We start from the raw sequence: 23,032 nt of genomic DNA, 5'->3' as shown, positions 1-23,032 counted from the left end.
CAGCTAGAGATCAGCTAGTCCACCTTTCCACTTCCACAGTTTATTTTTAGCACATTAATTGCTTTCTGAAACGCTTCGTGAAATGTTGTTGCAAGGTAGAAAACAGTATTTAATGGATTGTTTTAGAGAGCTGGAGCACTGTGCTGTATAAGGTTGAATGGGGCTGCATTCATTTATAAAATTGATATCTCTGTTTGCATTGTCTCCTTTCTTTTATGTCAGGCTATGCAGCCAGTGTACTGCTCACTGAAATATACCCAGTAGTTTTTAGCGTTCCTTTGCAGTTATATGGGTTGAGTGTGGAACTCTCTGAAAAGCATGAGGATTGGGGTGAGGGGGGGGAGGCAATGATGAGTATTGCAAAAAGAAACAGGAGATACTTAAGATGCATAGAAATTTTCATTCCTATTCTATTGAGATCTTCGTTTGATCTCCTTCAATGTCATTTGATTTTTGACTATAAAAAGTTTAGCGTCACTTTTGCAAAGCTGGGAATAGTTACCAAAATCCTAATTTAATAGCGTAGTGTAGTAGAGAAGTCTTAAGTTACTGAGGAATGTCTATGTTGCAGTCATGGTCTATGTTGGCAGTTTGTGAGGACATACCTGTCCTGAACTAGGTTTAGTCTAGCAAGCTTGAATACTGATAGCAACGAAGCTGTGGCAACACGGGTTTCACAGTGGACCACGTGGCTGAGTAACTTCTGCCTGGAACCCTGAGTATCAGCTTCATTGCTACCATTACGTGAGCTAGCTAGATCAGAGCTAGTTCGTCAAGAATACATGAGCTACAGTCACACCTCTGCCTTGACTGCAGTGTATGTGTACCCTGAGACGTCATCACTACAAAATCATGGCTGTACTATGAAGAATCTTAAAGGAATCTGAACTAAACTTGTCAGGGCAACAAAGTCAGTTTTGTGGTATGGTAACCTTTTATTTTGTTGTTAATTCACAAAAATCTTTAATATGAGCACAATTAAATGAGTCAGACTATATTGTAGCCAGTTTTTCCTTACCTTGTGTTTTAATTGTGAGTTTAATGATATTTAGTATTTTTCTTAAAGCCCGTGCTCCTGAACTCACATGATTAGAAGAGAATCTCAGCTTTAATTTTTTTTAAAAAGTAAGTTTCCTTCCCTTCTAAATCCAGAGAAAAGCTTAAAAATATGACCCAAGTGCATCTTAAATAGATCTGGATGAAATTTTTTGACCAAAACTCTTTTTCGGCGACACGTGAAGATTTGGTGACACCTTAATATTACATGAATTTGTGTCAGTTTTGCTGATTTCTTTGTCCTGGAGAAAATAAGAAGAAAAATCAAAATATTTAATTTTTGGTTCAAAATAACTTTTTGTTTTGAAGTTTTTTAATTTTATTTTTCAAAAATAAAAAATGTAAAAGATGCTTGACATTGAAATGAAATATTTAATTTGACCCCAAACTACTTTCTTTTTCAGCTTTTTGATCTAATGAAAATAAGTTTTTTTTGGTCCAATCTGAAACACTTTTTTTCCCTACTTTTCAAAATTTCCAATTAATCAAAAAGCACTTATTCACCTGGTTCTAAACATAAAGGCTCAGAAACTAGAAGACAGATAAAACAATCCCCGAACATATTTTTAGAAAACCTCATGATTCTGAGGCCTGACTCATGATTTTTTTTAACAACTGGAGTTTGTAATACTGTGTATTACATCTTTGAACTCCCTTCATTATCTCCCTATTTTCAAGTCCCTATAAATGCTACAGAATTGATCCCAGAAGGTGTGGAGAGACAAATCAGTAAGGCCAGTAGACATTCTGTGTGACCTGCACCTGTCAATACGTGCTGATAACACTAATAGCTAAGCGCCTGCAAATGTAACACATTCACCGAAGAGATTAAATGCATTTTTAATCACTGTTGTTTCTGCAAGCATTGTTTTCTGCTTACAGAATCTGAAATGTTTTTGTCTATTTATTCTGCTGTTCTAGATGTCTCAGAGTGCAGGAAACTATTATGTAGTTTTCCATTGATGTCGGGCACTTTCCAAGTGTGTGTTTACTAAGTACTGATGTTCCACTTCCTGGATATTCCTTGACTCAAAATATATAATCATCTATATCCTTGCCGGTTTAGTCTTTCATATAGCTGTGTATTGCAGAGTTGCTTCAAGGGGAGCTGCTCAGATATAAACAGAGCAGTTTTAAAAACCTAGCTGGCAGAAGAAGCCAGTTGCGAAAGCAAGAGTTTTTTCTGTCTAGCAACTTCTGCCTGCAAGCATGTTATCAAGTGTGCAGTCCCATTGACTTCAGTGAGACTGCTCGTGTAAGCAAATCCTGTACGTATGCTGATGTATTTACAGGCTTGGGCTTAACTGGTTTGCTTTTGGGACAGTTCCCATCCTACCCCAAAAAGAAAATGTAATGCATAATGCTGAAGAACATAAGAATGGCCATACTGGATCAGACTAAAGGTCCATCTAGCTTCCTTGGGAGGCATAGACATTGCAAGATGAGGAGTCAAATGCTACTGCTATGTCAGATCAGATGACTCCGGTGGATTTACATGGATGCAGAATCTGGCTGAGATGTTTGCACCTCCACATAAGGCCTAAAAGAACTGAAAAGGCCATCAGCAATAACATGAAAAAAGTGTTGACTTTTTGGGGTGGGGGGAGGAGGTTGCTTTTTTTTTTTTAAATGCACTGTGTTTCAAATTTCAGTTTGAAACATTTTCAGCCACTCAGCTTTATATATGGGCAATTTACAGTTAAATCCATGGACTTCAGAACTAGTGGCTCGTGCGCCCGATAAACAAAGGTGCTCAGCCATAGCTGATGATACAATGATGATTTAATCAGCAAAATAGTTTCTTACACCACAATAACTAGTCCATGAGAAACTACTTAGTGCTCTGATGAGCTGTAGACTTACTATTCTTGTTTGTACCATGGTAGTGCTTAGAGATGTCAAATGTGATCAGGGCCCCACTGTGCAGGCATTGTGCGGATGCTTTGTAAGAGACAACCTTGAAGAGCTTGAAGTCAAAAGATTTGATCCTATATATGCTCAATTATGTGTGTGTGGGTGAGTGAGTGTAGCTTCACTCATGTGAGTAGTGCCATTGACTTTCACATATCCACTCATGGGTTTAAAGTCATGCACGTGTTTAAGTGTTTACAGGATCAGGGATTAAAGCGACAAGACTCAGGGTGAAATCCTAGCCCCATTTGATAGATGAGGAGCAGAGGCTCAAAGAGAAGGTCCATTTCCAGTAGATATTTATAATTCCCTGACCACCTTGCTTGTAGTTAAAACCTGCCGTAATTAGTGAGATTAATTTTGAAGGTGCAAAACTCCCTTGTAACAGAGAATAACCTTTTCAGAAGCAAGATTATAAATCTCTGTGGGCTGAAGTATAATTACAGCAGCTTCTAGTCCAGGGGTGGGCAAACTTTTTTGGCCCAAGGGCCACATCGAGGTTGCAAAACTGTATGGAGGGCCGGGTAGGGAAGTTTGTGCCTCCCCAAACAGCCTGGCCTCCACCCCCCTCAGAACTCCCAACCCATCCAACTGCCCCCTCCCAAGACCCTCGACCCTAACTTTCCCCAGGACCCCACCCCCTATCCAGCCCCCTCCCACTCCCTGTCCCCTGACTGCCCCAACCCTATCCACACCCCCACTTCCTGGTAGGCCCCCCGGGACTCCAATCCCTCCATTCCCCATCCCCTGACTGCCCCCTCCCAGAACTTCCACCCCATCCAACTGCCCCCTGTCCGCTGACTGCCCCCGCCCCCGGAGACCCACTGGCCCTTATCCAACCCCCTGACCCTGGCCCCCTTCCCATGTCGCTTTGGCAGCCATGCTACCTGGCTGGAGCCAGACACGCTGCCCTGAAGGAGCATGCGTCCCCACAGCCCAGAGCACTCCCCGCATGGCTGTGTGGCTGCGGGGCAGGGGGACCAGCAGGGGAGGGGCCGGGGGCTAACCTCCCCGGCTATTTGCTCAGGGGCTGAGCAGGACGGTTCCGTGGGCCGGATGTGACCTGGGGGCCATAGTTTGCCCACCTCTGCTCTAGTCTCTGGTTTATCAGCCTATGGGAATGTTCCAATTCTGTGAACAGAACTTGGGCTTCTTTATGGTGTAGGATAAAAATTTTACATCTCTCCTTCTCCCTCCCCCTTCACCTTTTCCTGGTTCTCTGGCACTATAAATATTTGAATGCTACTTTTTTGAAATGTTTGCGCTGGATGTATGGTACTTGGGGAGGTTTTTTGGAACACCTGCTGTATAATGGATTTTTTATTTGAAGATTTCCTGGAACACATCTAAGCGCACTGTGTCTCTTTGATACTTCTCATTCCCATTCCTGTGAACAGAAGTCTTTTTAAACCAAGTGATGAAATAGTTCACAATTGTGAACTATCAATGGATAATTGCATTGCATTTCTGGCATCTGCAGACAAATGATTCAAAAGCCTCACAAAGTACCTGATCCAACCCCCCACTGAAGTGTTTCCAAGGGGTTTTGATTAGGCTCTTAGAGGTGCTTTGCCCCTGCAGCTCCCAATGAAGTTAATGGAACTAGCAGATATGATAAGCATGTCTGAGTCTCCAATTCAGCGAACATAAAAACAGCCATACTCGGTCAGACCCAAGGTCCATCTAGCCCAGTATCCTGTCTTCCGACAGTGGCCAATGCCAGGCACCCCAAAGGGAATGAACAGAACAGGTAATCATCAAGTTATCTATCCCCTATTGCCCATTCCCAGTTGTAGCAAATGGAGGTTAGGGATGCCATCCCTGCCCATCCTGGCTAATAGCCATTGATGGACTTATCCTCCATGAACTTACCTAGTTCTTTTTTAAATCCAGTTAGAGTCTTGGCCTTCACAACATCCTCTGGCAAGGAGTTCCACAGGTTGACTGTGCAGCATGTGAAAAAATACTTCCTTTTGTTTGTCTTTAAACCTGCTGCCTATTAATTTCATTTGATGACCCCTAGTTCTTATGAGAAGGAGTAAATAACACTTCCTTATTTACTTTCTCCACACCAGTCATGATTTTATAGAGCTCTATCAAATCCCCCCTTAGTCATCTCTTTTCCAAACTGAAAAGTCCCGGTCTTATTAATCTTTCCTCATATGGCAGCCGTTCCACACCCCTAATAATTTGGTTGCCCTTTTCTGAATCTTTTCCAATTCCAGTATATCTTTTCTGAGATGGGGCGACCACTTCTGCACACAGTATTCAAGATGTGGGTGTACCATGGATTTATACAGAGGCAATATGATATTTTCTGTCTTATTATCTATCCCTTTCTTAAGGATTCCCAATACTCTGTGCTTTTTGACTGCCGCTGCACATTGAGTGGATGTTTTCAGAGAACTTCTCACAATGGCTCCAAGATCTTTCTTGAATGGTAACAGCTAATTTAGACCTCCTCGTTTTATATGTACAGTTGGGATTATGTTTTCCAATGTACATTACTTTTCATTTATGCACATTGAATTTCATCTGCCATTTTCTTGCCCAGTCACTCAGTTTTTTGTGAGATCCTTTTGTAGCTCTTTGCAGTCTACTTGGGACTTAACTATCTTGAGCAGTTTTGTATCATCTGCAAATTTTGTCACCTCACGTTTACTCCTTTTTCCAGATCATTTATGAATATGTTGAATAGGGAGTGGTCCCAGTACAGACCCCTGGGGGACACCGCTATTTACCCCTCTCCGTTCTGAAAACTGTTTATTCCTACCCTTTGTTTATTATCTTTTAATCAGTTACCAATCCATGAGAGGACCTTCCTTCTTATCCCATGACAGCAAAACATTTAAGTCTGTGCTTTTGTCCATCCCTATTCAGAAAAGCAGCATGTGCCTAACATTTAAGCATATAGTAAAATGCTTTGCTGAAAAGAGAGAGGCTTCTGGCCTGGAGTCTGAGTTTGGACCTTAACTGTAACCAGTAACAGGTTCCTACGATATGTGTTTTTCTTTTGAATGCAACATCAAGAATACAAGTCAGGCCATCATGTCATGTATTCTTCTCACACTCAGTGAAATGAGATCACAGCTCATTGGAATGGAACAGGGGTAGCTATATTCTATTTTCGTGTCTCATTTTGAAATAATTTACTTTGTGTAACTGCCTTGCTTGTTTCCACTTTGTTCCACACGTGGAGTATCCTTTCCATATAGATGTCTATTTGGATGAATCTTTTCATACATGTATTATTAAAGTCCAGTCCTGAACCTGCAATGAACTCCTTATACATAGCTAATTGTATATAACATCAGGATAGTGCATAGCTATCTGCTGATACATCCCTGCTGTGGATCACGGAGAAAGTTTTTGTCATGACAAAAAAGAATGCTCAAGGAATCTGCGAAGCTGTTGGAAGGAACAATAAAAGTGAAAGGAGAAATTGAATCCCATGGAAGGGGCAAAGATGCTTTTATCATTCATCATGTCCTGTCATATAAATTCCCCCAGGGCCTACTGCACATAGTTCACTGGCCAGGGGAAGTGGTTCTAAACAGCAAGCTCCTACGCAGTGAAACAAAATCAGTGTTGTAAATTAGATTGTCCTTTAGGCAGTTCCAAGTTTTATTTGGAACAGTGGAGAAGAGAGTAATCTCTGTATTTCTGCAGTGGGGAGCACTAGGCCACCTTTGGAAAATCGCTACCTTTAAATACCTTTTGGTCCAAAATGCAAAGAGAAGGTAAGGGGGAAAGATGAGCGGTTTGGCTTTCGGAAGTGCCAACCACCCACAACTCCACTGACACTGATAGACATTGTAGTTGCTGCATAATTGTTGAAAACTGAGCCAAAGCCTCTTTGACTAGGCGGACACTGCAGTCTGAGGTGTATTTGCAGCTTGGGCTGCTGTACTTGCACTAGCTTTACCCTGCTAGCGTTTCTAAGAACAGCAGTGTAGACACAGTGGCACAAGTTTCAGCACATGCTAGTGTTGTAAGTGTCTCTAGGGTCCCCGGCGTGCATGTACAGCCCATGCTGAAGCCTGCGCTGCCACATCAATCCAGCTATTGTTAGTAATGCTAGTGTGGGTGAAGCTAGCTGGGGGTATGTTTACCCAAGCTGCCGTCACACCTTGGATTGCAGTGTAGCTGTATCCTTCGACTAGGGCTTCTCTAAATTGCCTTGCAGTCTTCATTCTTGGTGGACAAGTTCTATATTCTCATGATGGCATTATGTGCCCTTTCTGAGGAATGTGAAGAGTGCCCTTTGTTGCTATTCAGCCTGTACAAACAGGAAAGGCCTGACTCTTCTCTCACTTGTGCCAGTGGGTGTGTCTACACTTGGATTCCCAGTTCAAGGAGACGTACCCCTGCTAGCTTTGATCGAGCTAGCATGCAAAAAATAGAATGCAGCCATGGGGTATAAGCACCAGGCAGGGCTAGCTGCCCAGAGTACATACCTAGTGTCTCAGAGGGATATGTACTCAGGCTGACGGTCCCTTGCACTGCTTGCGCTGCCATGGATATGCTTTATACCAAAGGCATGTCATCTTGAGTTGGGAATTACAACCCAACTCAAAGCGTGAATTGGAGATAGATAACTCTGATGGAGTCAATGGAATTGCAGCAGTATAAAGCTGATGTGAGTGGAAAATCCAGTCCATAGACTTGTTGAAATTGTGGCTATAGAGAATGTTCACTTTTTTTCCTTCCTCTGTGCTTGTCCCCGCTCTGTCTCTGTGATAGTGTTCCTCTAGAGTAAATGTGATGAAAATAACTGAGATTAAAGAGTTGAGTCATGACTGAAATGTGTCCCAGACCAGGGAATTTTCCACTCTCAATGTGCAAAAAGCTTCCAGTGGAGTAGTGTGGCCATCAGGACTCTGGGTTGGAAAAAGTAAATGAATATTTATATTGGGATTTCACATTTAACCAGCTCATGAGCTTTCAACCTGGGGCTTGGAAATCCCCACACCTCCCCCTTTCCTTTCAGCTAGATAGGAGTCGGGATCCCAAAACTTATGGGAAGGGCTTGTGTCTCAAAACTACTTTGTGTTGTGACACAGGGTCACAGTATGGCTCATACTGAGAGCCAGTGCATCTGGTTAAATTCCATCACATTCCAGACCATATTAAAGCTTTCTGTCCAATGCAAAATCCAATAAAAATAACTATGAAATTCTGTGACCATTTCATCTTACTTTATCTCAATAGTAACCATTAGGGCCATCTGGAATGGTTGGCTTAGAGGATTACATAACAGGAAGAATGATAAAATAATATTACATCTAATGCTCAAATAGTTTTACAATTCTCTCTTTAGCGCACTGCTTCTTAGCATCTTTCTGACACATTTCTGAAATGATAATGCCACACCGCAGTTCAGGCAGTGCAAAGCAGGATTTAAACCCAGCTTAAAGGGATACTTGCACATTGTCCTTATAAAGGGAATTTCTCAGGTGGCATAGAGTTCCTATAGTGATTTTCGATGTAACCCCACCAACTTTTGACCCCCAACCACAAGAGGTATGGCTTGGACATCCATCCCTAGACATCTGAGGCTGTGGGTAGCTTCCAGCTACTCAAAGCCTAACCTAAGGATTGGCAGGGATGGTGTCCTTAGCCTCTGTTTTGCCAGAATCTGGGAATAGGGAAGACAGGTTACTGGGCTAGGTGGACCTTTGTTCTGACCCAACGTGACCATTCTTAAGAATCTGACACTTTTTGATTCAGATAGCTCTAGTCTGCCTAAGGGCAATCATAGAATCATAGACTTCAAGGTCAGAAGGCACCATTATGATTGTCTAGTCTGACCTCCTGCACAATGCAGGCCACAGAATCTCACCCACCCACTCTTGTATCAAACTCCTAACCTATGTCTGAGCTATTGAAATCCTCAAATCGTGGTTTAAAGACTTCAAGGTTCAGAGAATCTTCCAGCAAGTGCCCCGTGCCCCACACTGCAGAGGAAGGCAAAACCCCTCCAGGGCCTCTGCTAATCTGCCCTGGAGGAACATTCCTTCCCGACCCCAAATATGGCAATCAGTGAAACCCTAAGCATGTGGGCAAGACTCACCAGCCAGACACTCAGGAAAGACTTCCCTGTAGTAACTCAGATCTCACCCCATCTAACATCCCGTCTCGGGCCATTGGGCATGTTTACCGCTAATAGTCAAAGATAAATTAATTGCCAAAATTAGGCTATCCCATCAGACCATCCCCTCCATAAACTTATCAAGCACAGTCTTAAAGCTAGATATGTCTCTTGCCCCCACTTCTCCCCTTGGAAGGCTGTTCCAGAACTTCACTCCTCTGGTGGTTAGAAACCTTCATCTAATTTCAAGTCTAAACCTCCTGATAGCCAGTTTATATCCATTTGTTCTTGTATCTACATTGGTACTCAGCTTAAATAATTCCTCTCCTTCCCTGGTATTTATTCCTCTGATATATTTATACAGAGCAATCCTATCTCCCCTCAGCCTTCTTTTGATTAGGCTAAACAAGCCAAGTTCTTTGAGTCTCCTTTCATATGACAGGTTTTCCATTCCTCGGATTATCCTAGTATCCCTTCTCTGTACCTGTTATGGTTTGAATTCTTCCTCCTTAAACGTGGGAGACCAGAACTGCACCCAGTATTCCAGATGAGGTCTTACCAGTGCCTTGTATAACGGTACTAACACCTCCTTATCTCTGCTGGAAATACCTCACCTGATGCATCTCAAGACTGCATTCTCTTTTTTTACGGCCATATCGCATTGGCGGCTCATAGTCATCCTGTGATCAACCAATACTTGGAGGTCCTTCTCCTCCTTTGTTACTTCCAACTGATGCATCTCCATCTTATAACAAAAATTCTTGTTGTTAATCCCTGAATGCATGACCTTGTGTTTTTCACTATTAAATTTCATTCTATTACTATTGCTCCAGTTTACAAGGTCATCCAGATCTTCCTGTATGATATCCCGATCCTTCTCTGTGTTAACAGTTCCTCTCAGCTTTGTGTCATCTGCAAACTTTATTAGCACATTTCCACTTTTTGTGCCAAGATCAGTAATAAAAAGATTGGTGCCAAAACCGATCCCTGAGGAACTCCACTAGTAATCTCCCTCCAACCTTGACAGTTAGCCTTTCAGTATGATCCGCTGTAGTCTCCCCTTTAACCAGTTCCTTATCCATCTTTCAGTTTTCACATTGATCCCCATTTTTTCCAATTTAGCTAATAGTTCCCCATGTGGAACTGTATCAAATGCCTTACTGAAATCGACATAAATTAGATCAACTGTGTTTCCTTTGTCTAAAAGATCTGTTACCTTCTCAAAGAAGATCAGGTTGGTTTGACACAATCTACCTTTTGTAAAACCATGTTGCATTTTGTCCCAATTACCATTGGCCTCAACGTCCTTAACTACTTTTTCCTTCAAAATTTTTTCCAAGACCTTGCAGACTACAAATGTCAAACTAACAGGCCTGTAGTTACCCTGATCACTTTTTCCCCCTTTCTTAAAAATAGGAACTATGTTAGCAATTCTCCAGTGGTACGGTACAACCTCTAAGTTTACTGATTCATTAAAAATTCTGTTTTAGACCTTCCATCACTTCTTATTTCTTTACAGTCTACCTCATCATTGGTATACAATGCTACTCCACCACCTTTGCCTTTATTTCTTTCTTTTCTAAACAGCACATACCCTTCAATATCTGTACTCCAGTCATGATTACTATTCCACCATGTTTCTGTTATCCTTATAATATCTGGTTTCACTTCTTGCACCAGTAATTCTAGTTCCTCCATTTTGTTATCTAGGCTCCTCGAATTGGTGTACAAACATCTTAATTTTTGCTGTTTGGCTTCGCTCACGTTCTTTACCCGATAGGGCCCAGATATTCTACTGCCAATCCACCAAGACAAACTGTCAAGCTTACACAGAGTAAGCTGTATCAATTCAAAAACTTGTCTTTTTCACCAACAGAAGTTGGTCCAAAAAAAAATATTACCTCACCCGCCTTGTCTCTGGGACCAACACATCTACTACAACAACAACAACAACTCCCAATGTTGAAAGCCCCTTCTACCGAAACCCACCCCAAACCAACTCCTCCCACCCTAACTCCCCCAAACTACTAAACAAAAACTCCCAAAACAAAACAACCTTTAGAAAAAAAGGTAAATTTAATAAAATTTAAAACTGAATGCAAGTTAGCCCAAGTAGAATTTTTATCTCCAAAAGGCTGCCAGAGATTTAATGAAGTCCACGTCATGATTGGTATCAGTTCTGCTGATGTTTGAAGACTGGCCATCAGTCTGTACAAAGAGGCAGGATCTGGGTGACCTCTCAGTCAGTAGGAGATCAGATACTATGGTGATGAATGACAGTATGAAACCTTAATAGATTTTTTTTCTTTGGTACTCCTTAAAAAAAAGAAAATTTAAATGCTTTACTTCCAAATAGACCTACCACTATCAAACAGACCAGGTATAAGATACTATCTGTGTTTGTGTTTGAAGAGCCAGGAAATGAATTTCCCTTGAAAAATGTTTGAAATTTAGATAGTGTATCCTGAAATCTCCTGGCCCAATTCTGCGCTGGTTACCCTTGCTGAACCTTTATTTGTAATCCACAGTACTACCCCGGGCTCATTATCCAAATCATCATCTTGGCAAATAAAGAACTCCCAATCCCCCATTTTACATTTGCATTCTCCTGTACTCATACTAAGTACACAGTCTGTGACAGCCTGTATAAATCCACAATGAAATGCTTTTAAATAAGTCCATTCAGAAGGGACTAGTGCACCCCACTTCCTCAACAGCTGGTAAACCGAATGGAAAGATTTTCATAGATTTCTAAGCCTATTAAAGGAGAACATCCGCAACATTCTATTTTTGTCTGTGCTTCCCAGCCCCCTTTGGAGATGAGCTCCTGATAAAAGAACAAATCCTCTAATGGAACTGATTCGCTGTGTGGCAGGGCTGTGCGATTCCATAATATCTTCTGTGCTGTCAGATAAAAGTTTAATAGCTCATGTAGCACAGATGAAAGGACAAAACATTCTTGAAATTTGTATGAGAACTGGTCTGGTGGGCCCATCCCCCTCCCCCCCACACGCTCACCTTTCCCCCCCCCCAGAAATTAATGTTCTGACATTAAAATTCCAGAACAGTGAAATCTAAAGGACAATTTGTGGTTTTTTAAGCATTGAAATGCCTGAATTTTCATGCTGGGTTAAAATCTTTAGAGAGAGAATTTTACTTAGGATTTTTTTACACTAGAAAAGTTTATACCTGTGTAGAATATCAATTAGTGGCATAACAAAATCATACTAGTATAAGCCCTAGTGTGGATTCCATTACACCCAAATAAAGGGTATTATACCAGTATATCTTATTTTCTATCCTGAACTGGAATAAGCTTATACTGGTATAAGCATTTTACACCATAAATAGCAGTAATGTATCCACACTGGGGGGGCTGTGTTCAGCTTTACCTGTGTCAGTTAGTTAAAGCAGCAAAACTTTCTAGCGTAGCCCTTAATGTATTAACATGTGTTTGACTAATACACCTGTTGTATGTTCAAGTATACTGGTGACTTTATGATTTGAAGAATGGTCTTGTAGTTAAGGCACTTAATTAGGACTTGACATTCAGTTTGCGGCTTTTCCAGAGACTTTGTGAGATCTTTGGCAAATTACTTAATCTCTCTGCCTCATTTTCCCATCTGTAAAATGGGGTTAAACTTCACAAGGGTGTTTTGTCAGAATAAACGTATATGTAAGATGCTACATTAATTGGGGTTAAAAGACAAAGAATTCAGGGAACATAACCAGAGTTAGACTGGTGTAGATCCAGCTGATTTCAGTGGAATTATCCCAGATTTACAGAACCTGACCACAGTCTTCATATACAACAGGGGTCTCAAACTCAATTATCTTAGGGCCAGTGCCAGTCCTCAGATCCTCCCAGTGGGCCAATAATATCCCTGAAGATGATGATCATAAAATAAAACATTTGTATTGCATTTTTTATTTCAAATTTCTTAGAAATAATAAAACTGTCATACAACTTTATACAATTCTTTGTCTGCCAGAGAGTTTTTAGTGTTTGCCAGACACCTGACAATGCTTCAGTTGCCAGTTTGTTGATGTTTGGCCTCAGTGACTGAGCAGTTCAAACCTTCAGGATTGCAGCAAGGTGTGCATTGATAGTTGTGTTCAGTATTTTGACTCATTTATATTCATTGTGGGGAAAAAAGTGACGCTGCCTCCATGGCTTTTGTCTTCACATCCCTGATTGCCATAACTATGGAAAACCTTAATTTTAAGTGTAGACGGAGCTTGAGACCTCCTCTCTTCTTTCTTGTCTGTCCTCTATTCCAGCCAGGATGATGATCATCTTGTACCACAACTCCACCCATGTCTGACTTCTCCTTTCCCTCCCCACACCCAAATTCCCTGCACTGCATTCCTCTCTTACTTCATAACATCCAAGATTTTATTTACTTCCAAGGCTCTATGAATGATTCCTTTTACCCCCTTCTGGTCTCTCCTTGTACTTGGCTAGAGTTGCAGACCCTCCTCTTTTCAAGGAGCTTCCGAAAACCCATTTCAGCTATAATGACTAGACACTTTCTGTAAGACTCTTTCACATGTTCTATTCCCATTCCTATCATTAGCCCGTGCTCTCCTTGGAGCAGAGATTATGTTATTTTGTGTAATCATGAAGAGCAACTACAAAGCACCATGGCACACGCCATGGACCTATATATATTATTTCTATTATTGCTTATGTGACACCATAATTTTACATGGCCTTTTACAAATCTAGAATAAAACATGCATTACCTGCCCAAGGGAGTACAGTTAAATCTCATCAAGCCAGGAAAGTTGAGTTGAAAAGGCTGCCAAGGAGTGCATCGTGGTCTGGAGCAGTTGTTCTCAAACTGGGGGTGGACTCCCCGAAGTGGGTCGCCAGAGCTGTCTTAGAGTTGCTAGGACCTGGAGCCGAAGCCCAAGGGCATCAATTCTGGGCAGCAGGGCTAGATTACAGGCCCCCTGCCTGGGGCTGAAGCCCTTGGACTTTGGCTTTGGCCCTGCTGTCTGGGGTGATGGGGCTCAGACTTCGGTCCCCCTTCTGGGGTCATGTAGTAATTTTTATTGTCAGAAAGGGGTCACGGCACAATGAAGCTTGAGAAACCCTGGTCTCAGGCCCGCCGACGGGGAGGGTGAGCGATTACCCAGGGGCCTGGGTGACTTAAAAGGGCCTGGGGGCCTCACCACTGCTGCATTAATTACATTTGCGACTGTACTCCTTGGAGGAGAATTGTATGTCTCCTGTTCTGTTTTTATCTGCATTCTACCATATATTTCATGTCACAGCAGTCTCGGATGATGACCCAGCACATGTTCGTTTTAAGAACACTTCCCCTGCAGATTTGACAAAATGCAAAGAAAATACCAATGTGAGATTTCTAAAAATAGCTACAGCACTTGACCCAAGGTTTAAGAATCTGAAGTGCCATCCCAAATCTGAGAGGGACAGGGTGTGGAGCTTTCAGAAGACTTAAAAGAGCAACACTCAGATACAGAAACTACAGAATCCGAACCACCAAAAAAGAAAATCAGACTTCTGCTGATGGCATCTGACTCAGCTGATGAAAATGAAAATGTGTCGGTCCGCACTGCTTTGGATCATTATCGAGCAGAACCCATCATCAGCATGAACGCATGGCCTCTGGAATGGTGGCTGAAACATGAAGGGACATTGGAATTTTTAGCACATCTGGCATGTAAATATCTTGCAGCGACGGCTACAACTGTGCCATGTGAATGCCTGTTCTCACTTTCAGGTAACAGTGGTTACAATTTTCAGGAGATGCTGCTGCCCACTACTTTGTCTGAGCGAGTCCTGAAGTAGGACTAAGTGGACTTGCAGGCTCTAAAATTTTACAGTGTTTTATTTTTGAATGCTGTTTTTTGGTGCATAATTCTACGTTTGTAAGTTCAACTTTCATTGTAAAGAGATTGCACTACAGTACTTGTATTGGATGAATTGAAAAATATTTTTGTTTTTTTACAGTGCAAATACTTGTAATAAAAATATGAGCATTGTACACTTTGCGTTCTATGTGGTAATCAATATACTTGAAAATGTAGAAAATATCCAAAATTTTAATAAATCATTTTATGTATTATTGTTTAACAGTGTGATTGATTGTGATTAATTTTTTTAATCATTTGACAGCCCTAATTCCTAGTGAGCTCCTCGATGAGGGAGGGAAAATATTTCCAACTAGATCTGTTAATTAGATAATCAGTCAATCAATATTTATAAGGGGTTTTGCACGTATAAAGTGCCAAGTGATTTTCCACCTCTTATGAATGTTTCAGTCAACTAATAATTGTAGAAGTAAACAGCAAAGATTTGCTAAATTCCCTTTCCCTCTGTGTTTTCCAGTATGCAATGAATTTGGCATGCAAACACACACTGATGTGGATGTGTAAGCAGGAAGCCTTCTCAGAGAATCTTGCATATGCTATTTGCTGCGTATTCCCTTTAGGGATTGTAATGAGCTGCATATTTCTATGATAGTTGGTAACAAGGTAATCCTGTCTTTATTCTCTAGCCTATGACTGCAGTTTACCCTCTTTTCTCTGTTTTCTTGCTGCAGAGGAGGTGGTGGAAGGGAAAAGTGCCATTCTCATCGGAATGAGCCAGTGGAACTCCAATGACTTGGTAGAGCAGATCGAAACAATTGGGAAGCTGGAAGAAAATCAAGGTAAAATTTAACTTGCTATATGTATATATTTAGGTTAACAAAGAAACCACAACACTTAAGCTGTCAGCTGTCTGATTTTGTTGAGACATCTGATACAAACGGAATTTACAATGTTACAAAGCATCACTGGTATTACAATTAACATTGATATACATCTATTAACTATTTCCCTGTATTAAAATAATTCAGGACCTATATCTGCAACATGCACCCTTTGGGCAGACTGTATACTCAAACATGGGGCTCTGCTAGGGTACAAGGCTCCATCCACACACAGTAGCTTGCATGACCAAGACCTATGGTTGTATATCTGTCATGGCCGTGACACACATTAAGGGCTTTAGGGTCATTGTCCCCCAGGCCAGGTCGCTACTCAGGGCCAGACTCTGGTACCTTTGCTACAGGTAAGTAGCACTGTACTCTATAAATAATTTTGCTGAGGTCAGTGGAACCGTTTGATAGTAAGGGTGTGGTTTTTCAAAGGGGCAGAAAGGTGTTAGGTCTTCATTCTAAAATTTTCAAAAGTGACTTAAGAGCTTTGAATTTCAGTGAGCCTTAGGCTCCCAAATCACACAGGTTTTTGAAAATAATACCCTCGAACTCCCACTGACTTTAAACAGGAGCTGTCTTTGTTAGTCAAAATCCCACCATAAGATATGATTCAGTGTAAGTAATGGTGTCAATCTTGCCTTTAAGTAACTTGGTAAATTTATCCAGTGAAGTATGGGGTTTTCAAATGATTAGTTGAATAGTATCAAACTGTTTAAAGCATTTTTATTATTAGTTAAATGGTATTTATTTGGTTTTTTTTCTGGTTCCCCCTGAGAGACAATTTATTCAATGTATTCTGAGCCATGAGTGTTTGTGTTTTTAGGCTGTTTGTTTTAAAAAGACTGTGATGTTGCTCTCCATATGCTTTACAAAACATGCTTATGAATGTGAATATGATGTAACTGGAATATGTTTTATGCAAAAAGTCTCTTGGAAGGTATTGCAAAGCTTATGATCTACTGAGTGTGTTCATCCTATTTCTTTGCATGTATTATTTCTATGTCTGGAGTTAGGAGACTAAGATATGAACTTGTATTACTGATGTAAACATATTAAGAGGAACCCATTAAGGGTGCTTCCGAACCAATGACGTGTAAATGGCTCTGCTTACTTGCAAACCTTCCTGGGTACGTGTAGGGGCACGCCTTGGAAGAATGAAGGCTGGGGTCTCAAAGGACATGTGGACATGTCACCTGATGCTGGAATCCATCTTAAACCTGATGCTTTTCCATTTAGAAAGAGGGGTGGGGACCCAGAGAGACAAAGGATTCGTGCCTTGTGGCAAAGCTATAAAAGGGGGTGGAGCAGGACAGGCCAGGGTGTGTGTGTGTCCCAGTCCTGAGAGTGCCCTGGCTTGCCACCTAAGATGTTGGCTGGAACTAACAAGGACTGTACCAGGGAAAGGATTGGGCCCAGCCTAGAAAGGCGTCTAGTCTGTGAAAGAAGCTTATTGGAATGTCTCTGAGGGTGAGGTTTTACCTGTAATTAGTTTCTTAATGTATTAGGCTTAGACTTGCATGTTTTGTTTTATTTTGCTTGGTGATTTACTTTGTTCTGTCTGTTATTACTTGAAGCCACATAAATCCTACTTTTTATACTTAATAAAATCACTTTTGTTCCTTAATAAACCCAGAGTAAGTGATTAATACCTGAGTGAGCAAACAGCTGTGCATATCTCTCTATCAGTGTTACAGAGGGCAGACAGTTTATGAATTTATGCTGTATAAGCTTTATACAGAGTAAAACAGATTTATCTGGGGTTTGGATCCCATTAGGAACTGGGTGTCTGGGTGGTGGAGGCAGGTAACCTCCTAAGCTGTTTTCACTTAAAGCCTGCAGCTTTGGGGATGTGGTTCAGACCCTGTGTTGCAGCAGGCTAGCATGTCTGGCTCAACAAGACAGGGTTCTGGAGTCCCAAGCTGGCAGGGAAAATTGGCTCAGAGGTAATTTCAGCACATCAGGAGGCAGTCCCAAGGGATCTCTGTGACCAAACCCATCACAAAGACTTTCTCCATTTCTTACTACAAATAGCTGGCTTGAAAGATCAGTATGGACTGGACTATATGACTGTAGGAAAAGAAAGGAATATTTCTCTATAACTATATGTATTTTCAGCATTGCTTGTGGAGGGAATTCATTTATTAATTATCTTTGTTTAGTGACTCTCTTCTCTTCTCTTTTTTTTTATCGTCCGGGTGTTTTCTTTGCTAGTGGTTAAGTAGCACGTTGACCAACCAATCCAAATGACATGTTGTTAAAGATTATTAAGTGGATAATTAGAGAGGGAAGAAGTTTGTGTCTTACATCTGCCCTTGACAGTGACATAAAGTGTTCCCTCATGTTGCTTGGTAATTTATTTCGATTGGAGTCAGGGATTCAATGAGGATTCGTAAGAGATGCTTACTGCATTGTAAATGTACCTCATCTCTCTGTTCTTAGACTATTGAGAGAAATTTGAGTCAATGTTGCACCACAAGTAAGAACTTTTGTTTTTTGTTTTTTTTTTAATGACCGAATAAAGGCAGTGGACTATTTGTCACTATTCCTGGACTTTCTTCACTGGCTGCCAATTTTTAATATATTTACTTCAATATTATGAAGTTAGATATTGTCTTATTGTTTCTATAGTTCCTACTAAGATCATGGTACCATTGTTTTAGGCACACAAAAACAGCAAGGGACAGTCCCTGCCCCTAAGAGCTTCCAATCTAAGTAGGCAAGACCGATAAAGGGAGGATTATTATTCTCTCCATTTTACAGATGAGGAACAAAGACCCAGAGGGCATAAGTGCCCTACCCATGGCCATGCAAGAAGTCTGTGGCACAAAGCCAGGAGAACCCAGAATCCCAGTCCAGTGTCTTAACTATGAGACCTTCCCTTCCTTATTTCAATGGTGCCTCATCTTTTTTTTTGTTCTGTGGACTACTTTGTAAGACAGAGAACCACTATGTTCACCTCTCCTTCTTAGCCCTCTTGTCTCGCATTGCTTGGTGCTCATCATGCTTTCTTCTGGAGAATACTAGGCAGGGCTTAGAGAACTGCTGGTCTAGTTGGACCGTAGTTTAAGAGTGAGCTTACTTATACCATTTGGTTACATTTTAATGGCTTTTCACAACATGGTAGCCTGCTTCAAGTCAACATTCACTGTGCTGAGGTGTGTGACTTTGCACAGTACGGGCCTATTTTCAGAGGTGCTGAGCAACTGTAACTGCAGCTGAAGGAAGCAGGACTGTGGGCAATATGCAACTCTGAAAATCAGACTTTATGTTATGTCCACATAAGGCCACTCACACCAGAATGAGATTTCATATTTTGTTATATCAATACCGTAAAAGAAACTACAGCAACAGCTGTAATGCATGCTGCCAGTTAGGAGTTTTCCTTGATTGGCCTCCTGCTAAATTCATCTGATTAAACTAGGCCACGCATCTCAATGCATCTTCTCCTCTTGAACTGTGCCACATTATACTGCATAGTTCAGTTCTGTTGATTAGCTACCTATTGATTCTTCCTGCTGTGAAATTACCTGCCAAATGTGTATAGATCCTATCGTGTGTTTACTGCAGCAAATTATGCAGTGCTTTTGTTAGAGAATGAATAGAGTTAGGGAATTTTAGAACTCCACTCTGTGATTAGCAACTGCAAAACACTAATAGTGAAGGCACAGAGCATGCAAGAAATATTTGATGGGGAGCTATATCATTTTCTGAAATAGCTGCAGTAAAAAAAGACATTCAAATGTTAATACAACCATTTACACTCAAAGCTTTACCAAAAAAAGGTGGCAAATTTTTTTGACCTGAATCATTTCAGCTGTAAAAATAGAGGGCTGGATTCAGATACCTTTACTCAGAGTGAAATAGACCCATCGTCATCAGTGGAACTGCTTATGGAGTAAGGTGCTACTAAACTGTGGACTCAGATCCACTGTTAATTCTTAATCCCTTTTAAACAGCTGCATTAATTTATTACCTTTTCAGAGAATATTTGGGGAACTCATCAGTGTTTGCCAAATTAAAGTTGCATTTTTAAAGCCCATGTGTCTCCATTAAAGACATGCCCTGAAGTGGCTGGATAGTTCGTAGCTCGCCTCTAGGTTTTCTCTCTTTACACACCAGGGTTGGAGTTGCCTTTACCGTTTGAGAGCCATACGGGGGTTTGAGAGAAACAAATAGCTGGTCTCAGGCCAATATCTGTATGACACAAACTACAACCATGATTGGCACCTTGTCTAATCGTATCCTCTTGGCTGACAACGTGTACAAACTATGCTTATGGTTGAAACCCACTGGCTAAAGGCCTGATCATGGATCACTGAATGATTGTCTGTTCTGTTCATTCCCTCGGAAGCATTCAGCATTGGCTGCTGTCAGGAGATGGGAAACTGGGCTAAAGATGGATCATTGAGTTGATCCAGTATTGCCATTCTTATGTTATGATCCAGTACCCATTGAAGTCAATGTCTCTCTTTCCACTGACATTGATTGATGCAAGATGATTCCCTAAATTAGGATTTTCAGAGGAGACCAAGGAAGTTAGGTGACATTTACTGGGGCTTGGGTGCACAAGTCCCCTAGGCGCTTTTGAAAATCCCAGCTTAAATGTGCCATGTCCCCCTCTAATGGATTTTCCCCATAAAAGATGAGGGCCTAGTATATATTAGCTCTTTTTAGCTCTAGTGATAGAGGCTGGTGGTTGGGTTCTAAAGGTCTCTGATTCAGGTCTCCGATGCCTCTTGTTGGTAGCGAGGGTGTTGTTTCATTCCCTTTATGGTTGTGCCCTTCAACATAGGACCAGAGAACATCAAACAGTGGGGTGCTGGAGGGCAGTGTGAGGTGCTGCTGCCTCTGTTGCACCTGTTTTTTGGCTAAATTAAGGGTTGTCATTTTTCATGAACACTCATATTTGCACTGGGTCTTTAAAAATATGGGACCAAATCCTACAGGCATTATGAGCAGAAAACTTTTGTTGACCGGCCAAACCACTAGAATCTGACCCTGGTTATGAACAACAAATTCAGCTGAGAAGGAAGTGGCTGTGTTGCACTTGGTTGTAGTTAAACCAGCTTCCAGACCAATGATTCTGCTAGTTGCCTTTCCAGCAATTTTGAAGTCTGTGTGCATTTTTTTAATAGTTTAATAGATTGACTAGTAAAGCACACAGTTAAGAGCTCTTTCAACAAATGAAGATGTATGGGAAGCTGCAGTGTGCTCTGGGCAGATTTAAAGGCACACTGGGTACTCACTACAACTTTAAGAAACAGCATTGCCACAGTTCTACTGAGAGACACAAGCTTATTAGCACCTTTATGAATAGCAAGTATATAATTAATTCAATCGCTGATTCTCAATAAGTACACCTGAGAGCACTTGACCAATACAGACTTCTCCATCAATGCTAGAAATACTTCTTCAGGGGAAAATCTGGGAATCTAGTAATGCCAACTTAATACAGTTAAACAGAGAATAACACAAACAGCAATCAAGCTGAATTAAAAACCTGTAGAGCTATGTAAATTATCTTGATGGGGAGCTGCTTTTCCTGTGGCAGAATCAAAGCACTGTATTAAATGTATTTTCAGGGCCAAATTCATGACTGGTGCTAAGCAGATACCCATGGTATCAATGGAATTGCACCTGCTTGATGCCAGGAATTAATTTGGCTTATTAGATTTTTGTTTTTTCTGTTCTTCCACTCCCAGCTACCTTTGGTCCTGATCCTGCAAGCACTTAAAGCACATGCTTAAGCTACTCTGTAAGTGTAAGCTACTCTGTAAGGGATCAGGCCTTGGTGTTTTAGTTTTGGGGCTTGTCTGTGTTGTGCTGCAGTGCAGACTACCGGGTGTGTGAACTGCCAGCATGAACTAAAAGGTCTGAAAGAGTACTATGTTAATGCAAAATATGTACCTGTTAGCCCACGCATGAGGCATCCACGTGAGGCAGATAAGAGAGAAGCTCTTTGGTGTGGTCTGCAATACACACACTCGGTCTGCAGTATGGCTCAGTGTAGACATACTCTTGATGAGATACAGTAAAATAAAAAATGTCCCCTAACAGCATTGTGTCCAGATGCTTTTATTTCCAAAGCAATTATAATGTCTGTACATACATAAATGATTTGTAATTTGATTTTTTTACTATAGATATATGCACAATATTCTCATTTTTAACTTTATAGCAAACTGAGCAATTTTGACAAAGAATATCTGCCCTCCTCCAGATTTACCAATGAGACGTCACAGATTTAAGGATGTGTCTACGTTTCAGTCCTATAGATTAGGACAGATATATCCTCCAAGATGTCAAAGTATGTGTCTTGTCATAGAAACCTCCTGATGACTTGGGATATACTGTGTGATGAAAAGCAGTGCTAGTTAGTGGATAGGGCCCTGGCCTAGAGGTCAGTGACCTGTTTCTTTTTCCTGGTTCTGCCACTGATGTGCTGTGTGACTTTGAGCAAGCTTCTCTGTTTCCCCTCCCACCCTTGGCTGTCTTGTCTGTTTAGACTGTAAGCTTTTCGGAAAAAAGACTGTCTCTTGCTACAAGTTTGTGCAGTGCCTGGCACAATGGGCTGTTCCGTTGGGGCCTGCCATCACACCAGTAAACAAAAATAATGTTAGCTAAAAAGAATTTCATAGGTAGCTTCATGATTTCATGTGCAAACTGTGAAGGCTCTTACCCTGACTATCTACTTTTTCCCCCATCCCCCTTTCTTCTGAAATGTAGAATGTTTTTGTTTATTAAGTTAGGCCAATAATTACCAAGTTTAAAGAAAATAAGGCTATTTTCCCTGAGAGAAGCTGTCCTCTCTCTTATCTTTATATGGAACCATCTGCCCCTGAGATGACCATATTAAAAATGTGCTTACACTGTTTACGATACCTAAAGATGAGAGAACCATGAATGTAACAATCTAAAATGAGAATGAGTTTGTGGCATGTGTTAAGCAGTGCATCATTGTACATAGAGCATTGGACTGGGACTCGGGAGACCTGGGTCTGATTTGTAGCTCTGTCTGTAGCCTGCTAGGTGGCTTTCAGCATGTCACTTCACCTCCATTTCCCGATCTGTAAAATGGATATGATGATAATGACCTCCTTTGTAAGATGCTTTGAGGATTTTCAAAGCTCCCTAAGGAATTTGGATACCCAGCTTCCATTATTAAAATCACCATAAGTATTGTCACTAGAAAATATGGATACTCCCTGTAATGAGTGACGTACATGTGATGCCATAACCGCAG

The 23,032-nt window shown here is 41.2% G+C and overlaps 1 protein-coding gene across 4 annotated transcripts in view; it reads left to right on the top strand.

The window, feature by feature from the left end:
- The window catches only part of PITPNM3 (PITPNM family member 3), a 344,340-nt gene that overhangs the window by 144,291 nt on the left and 177,017 nt on the right, over positions 1-23,032 (top strand). For all 4 annotated transcript variants that reach the window (XM_030536854.1, XM_030536856.1, XM_030536855.1 and 1 more), the window contains one exon: positions 15,631-15,738. In XM_030536854.1, coding sequence (XP_030392714.1) covers positions 15,631-15,738 — 108 coding nt within the window. The remainder of the gene's footprint in view (positions 1-15,630; positions 15,739-23,032) is intronic.

This window comes from Gopherus evgoodei, chromosome 17, assembly GCF_007399415.2.
Source record: "Gopherus evgoodei ecotype Sinaloan lineage chromosome 17, rGopEvg1_v1.p, whole genome shotgun sequence".
In the NCBI taxonomy this organism is placed as follows: Eukaryota; Metazoa; Chordata; order Testudines; family Testudinidae; genus Gopherus; species Gopherus evgoodei.
The sequence above is the reverse complement of the archived record's forward strand: the minus strand, read 5'-3'. Positions and strand labels throughout refer to the sequence as shown.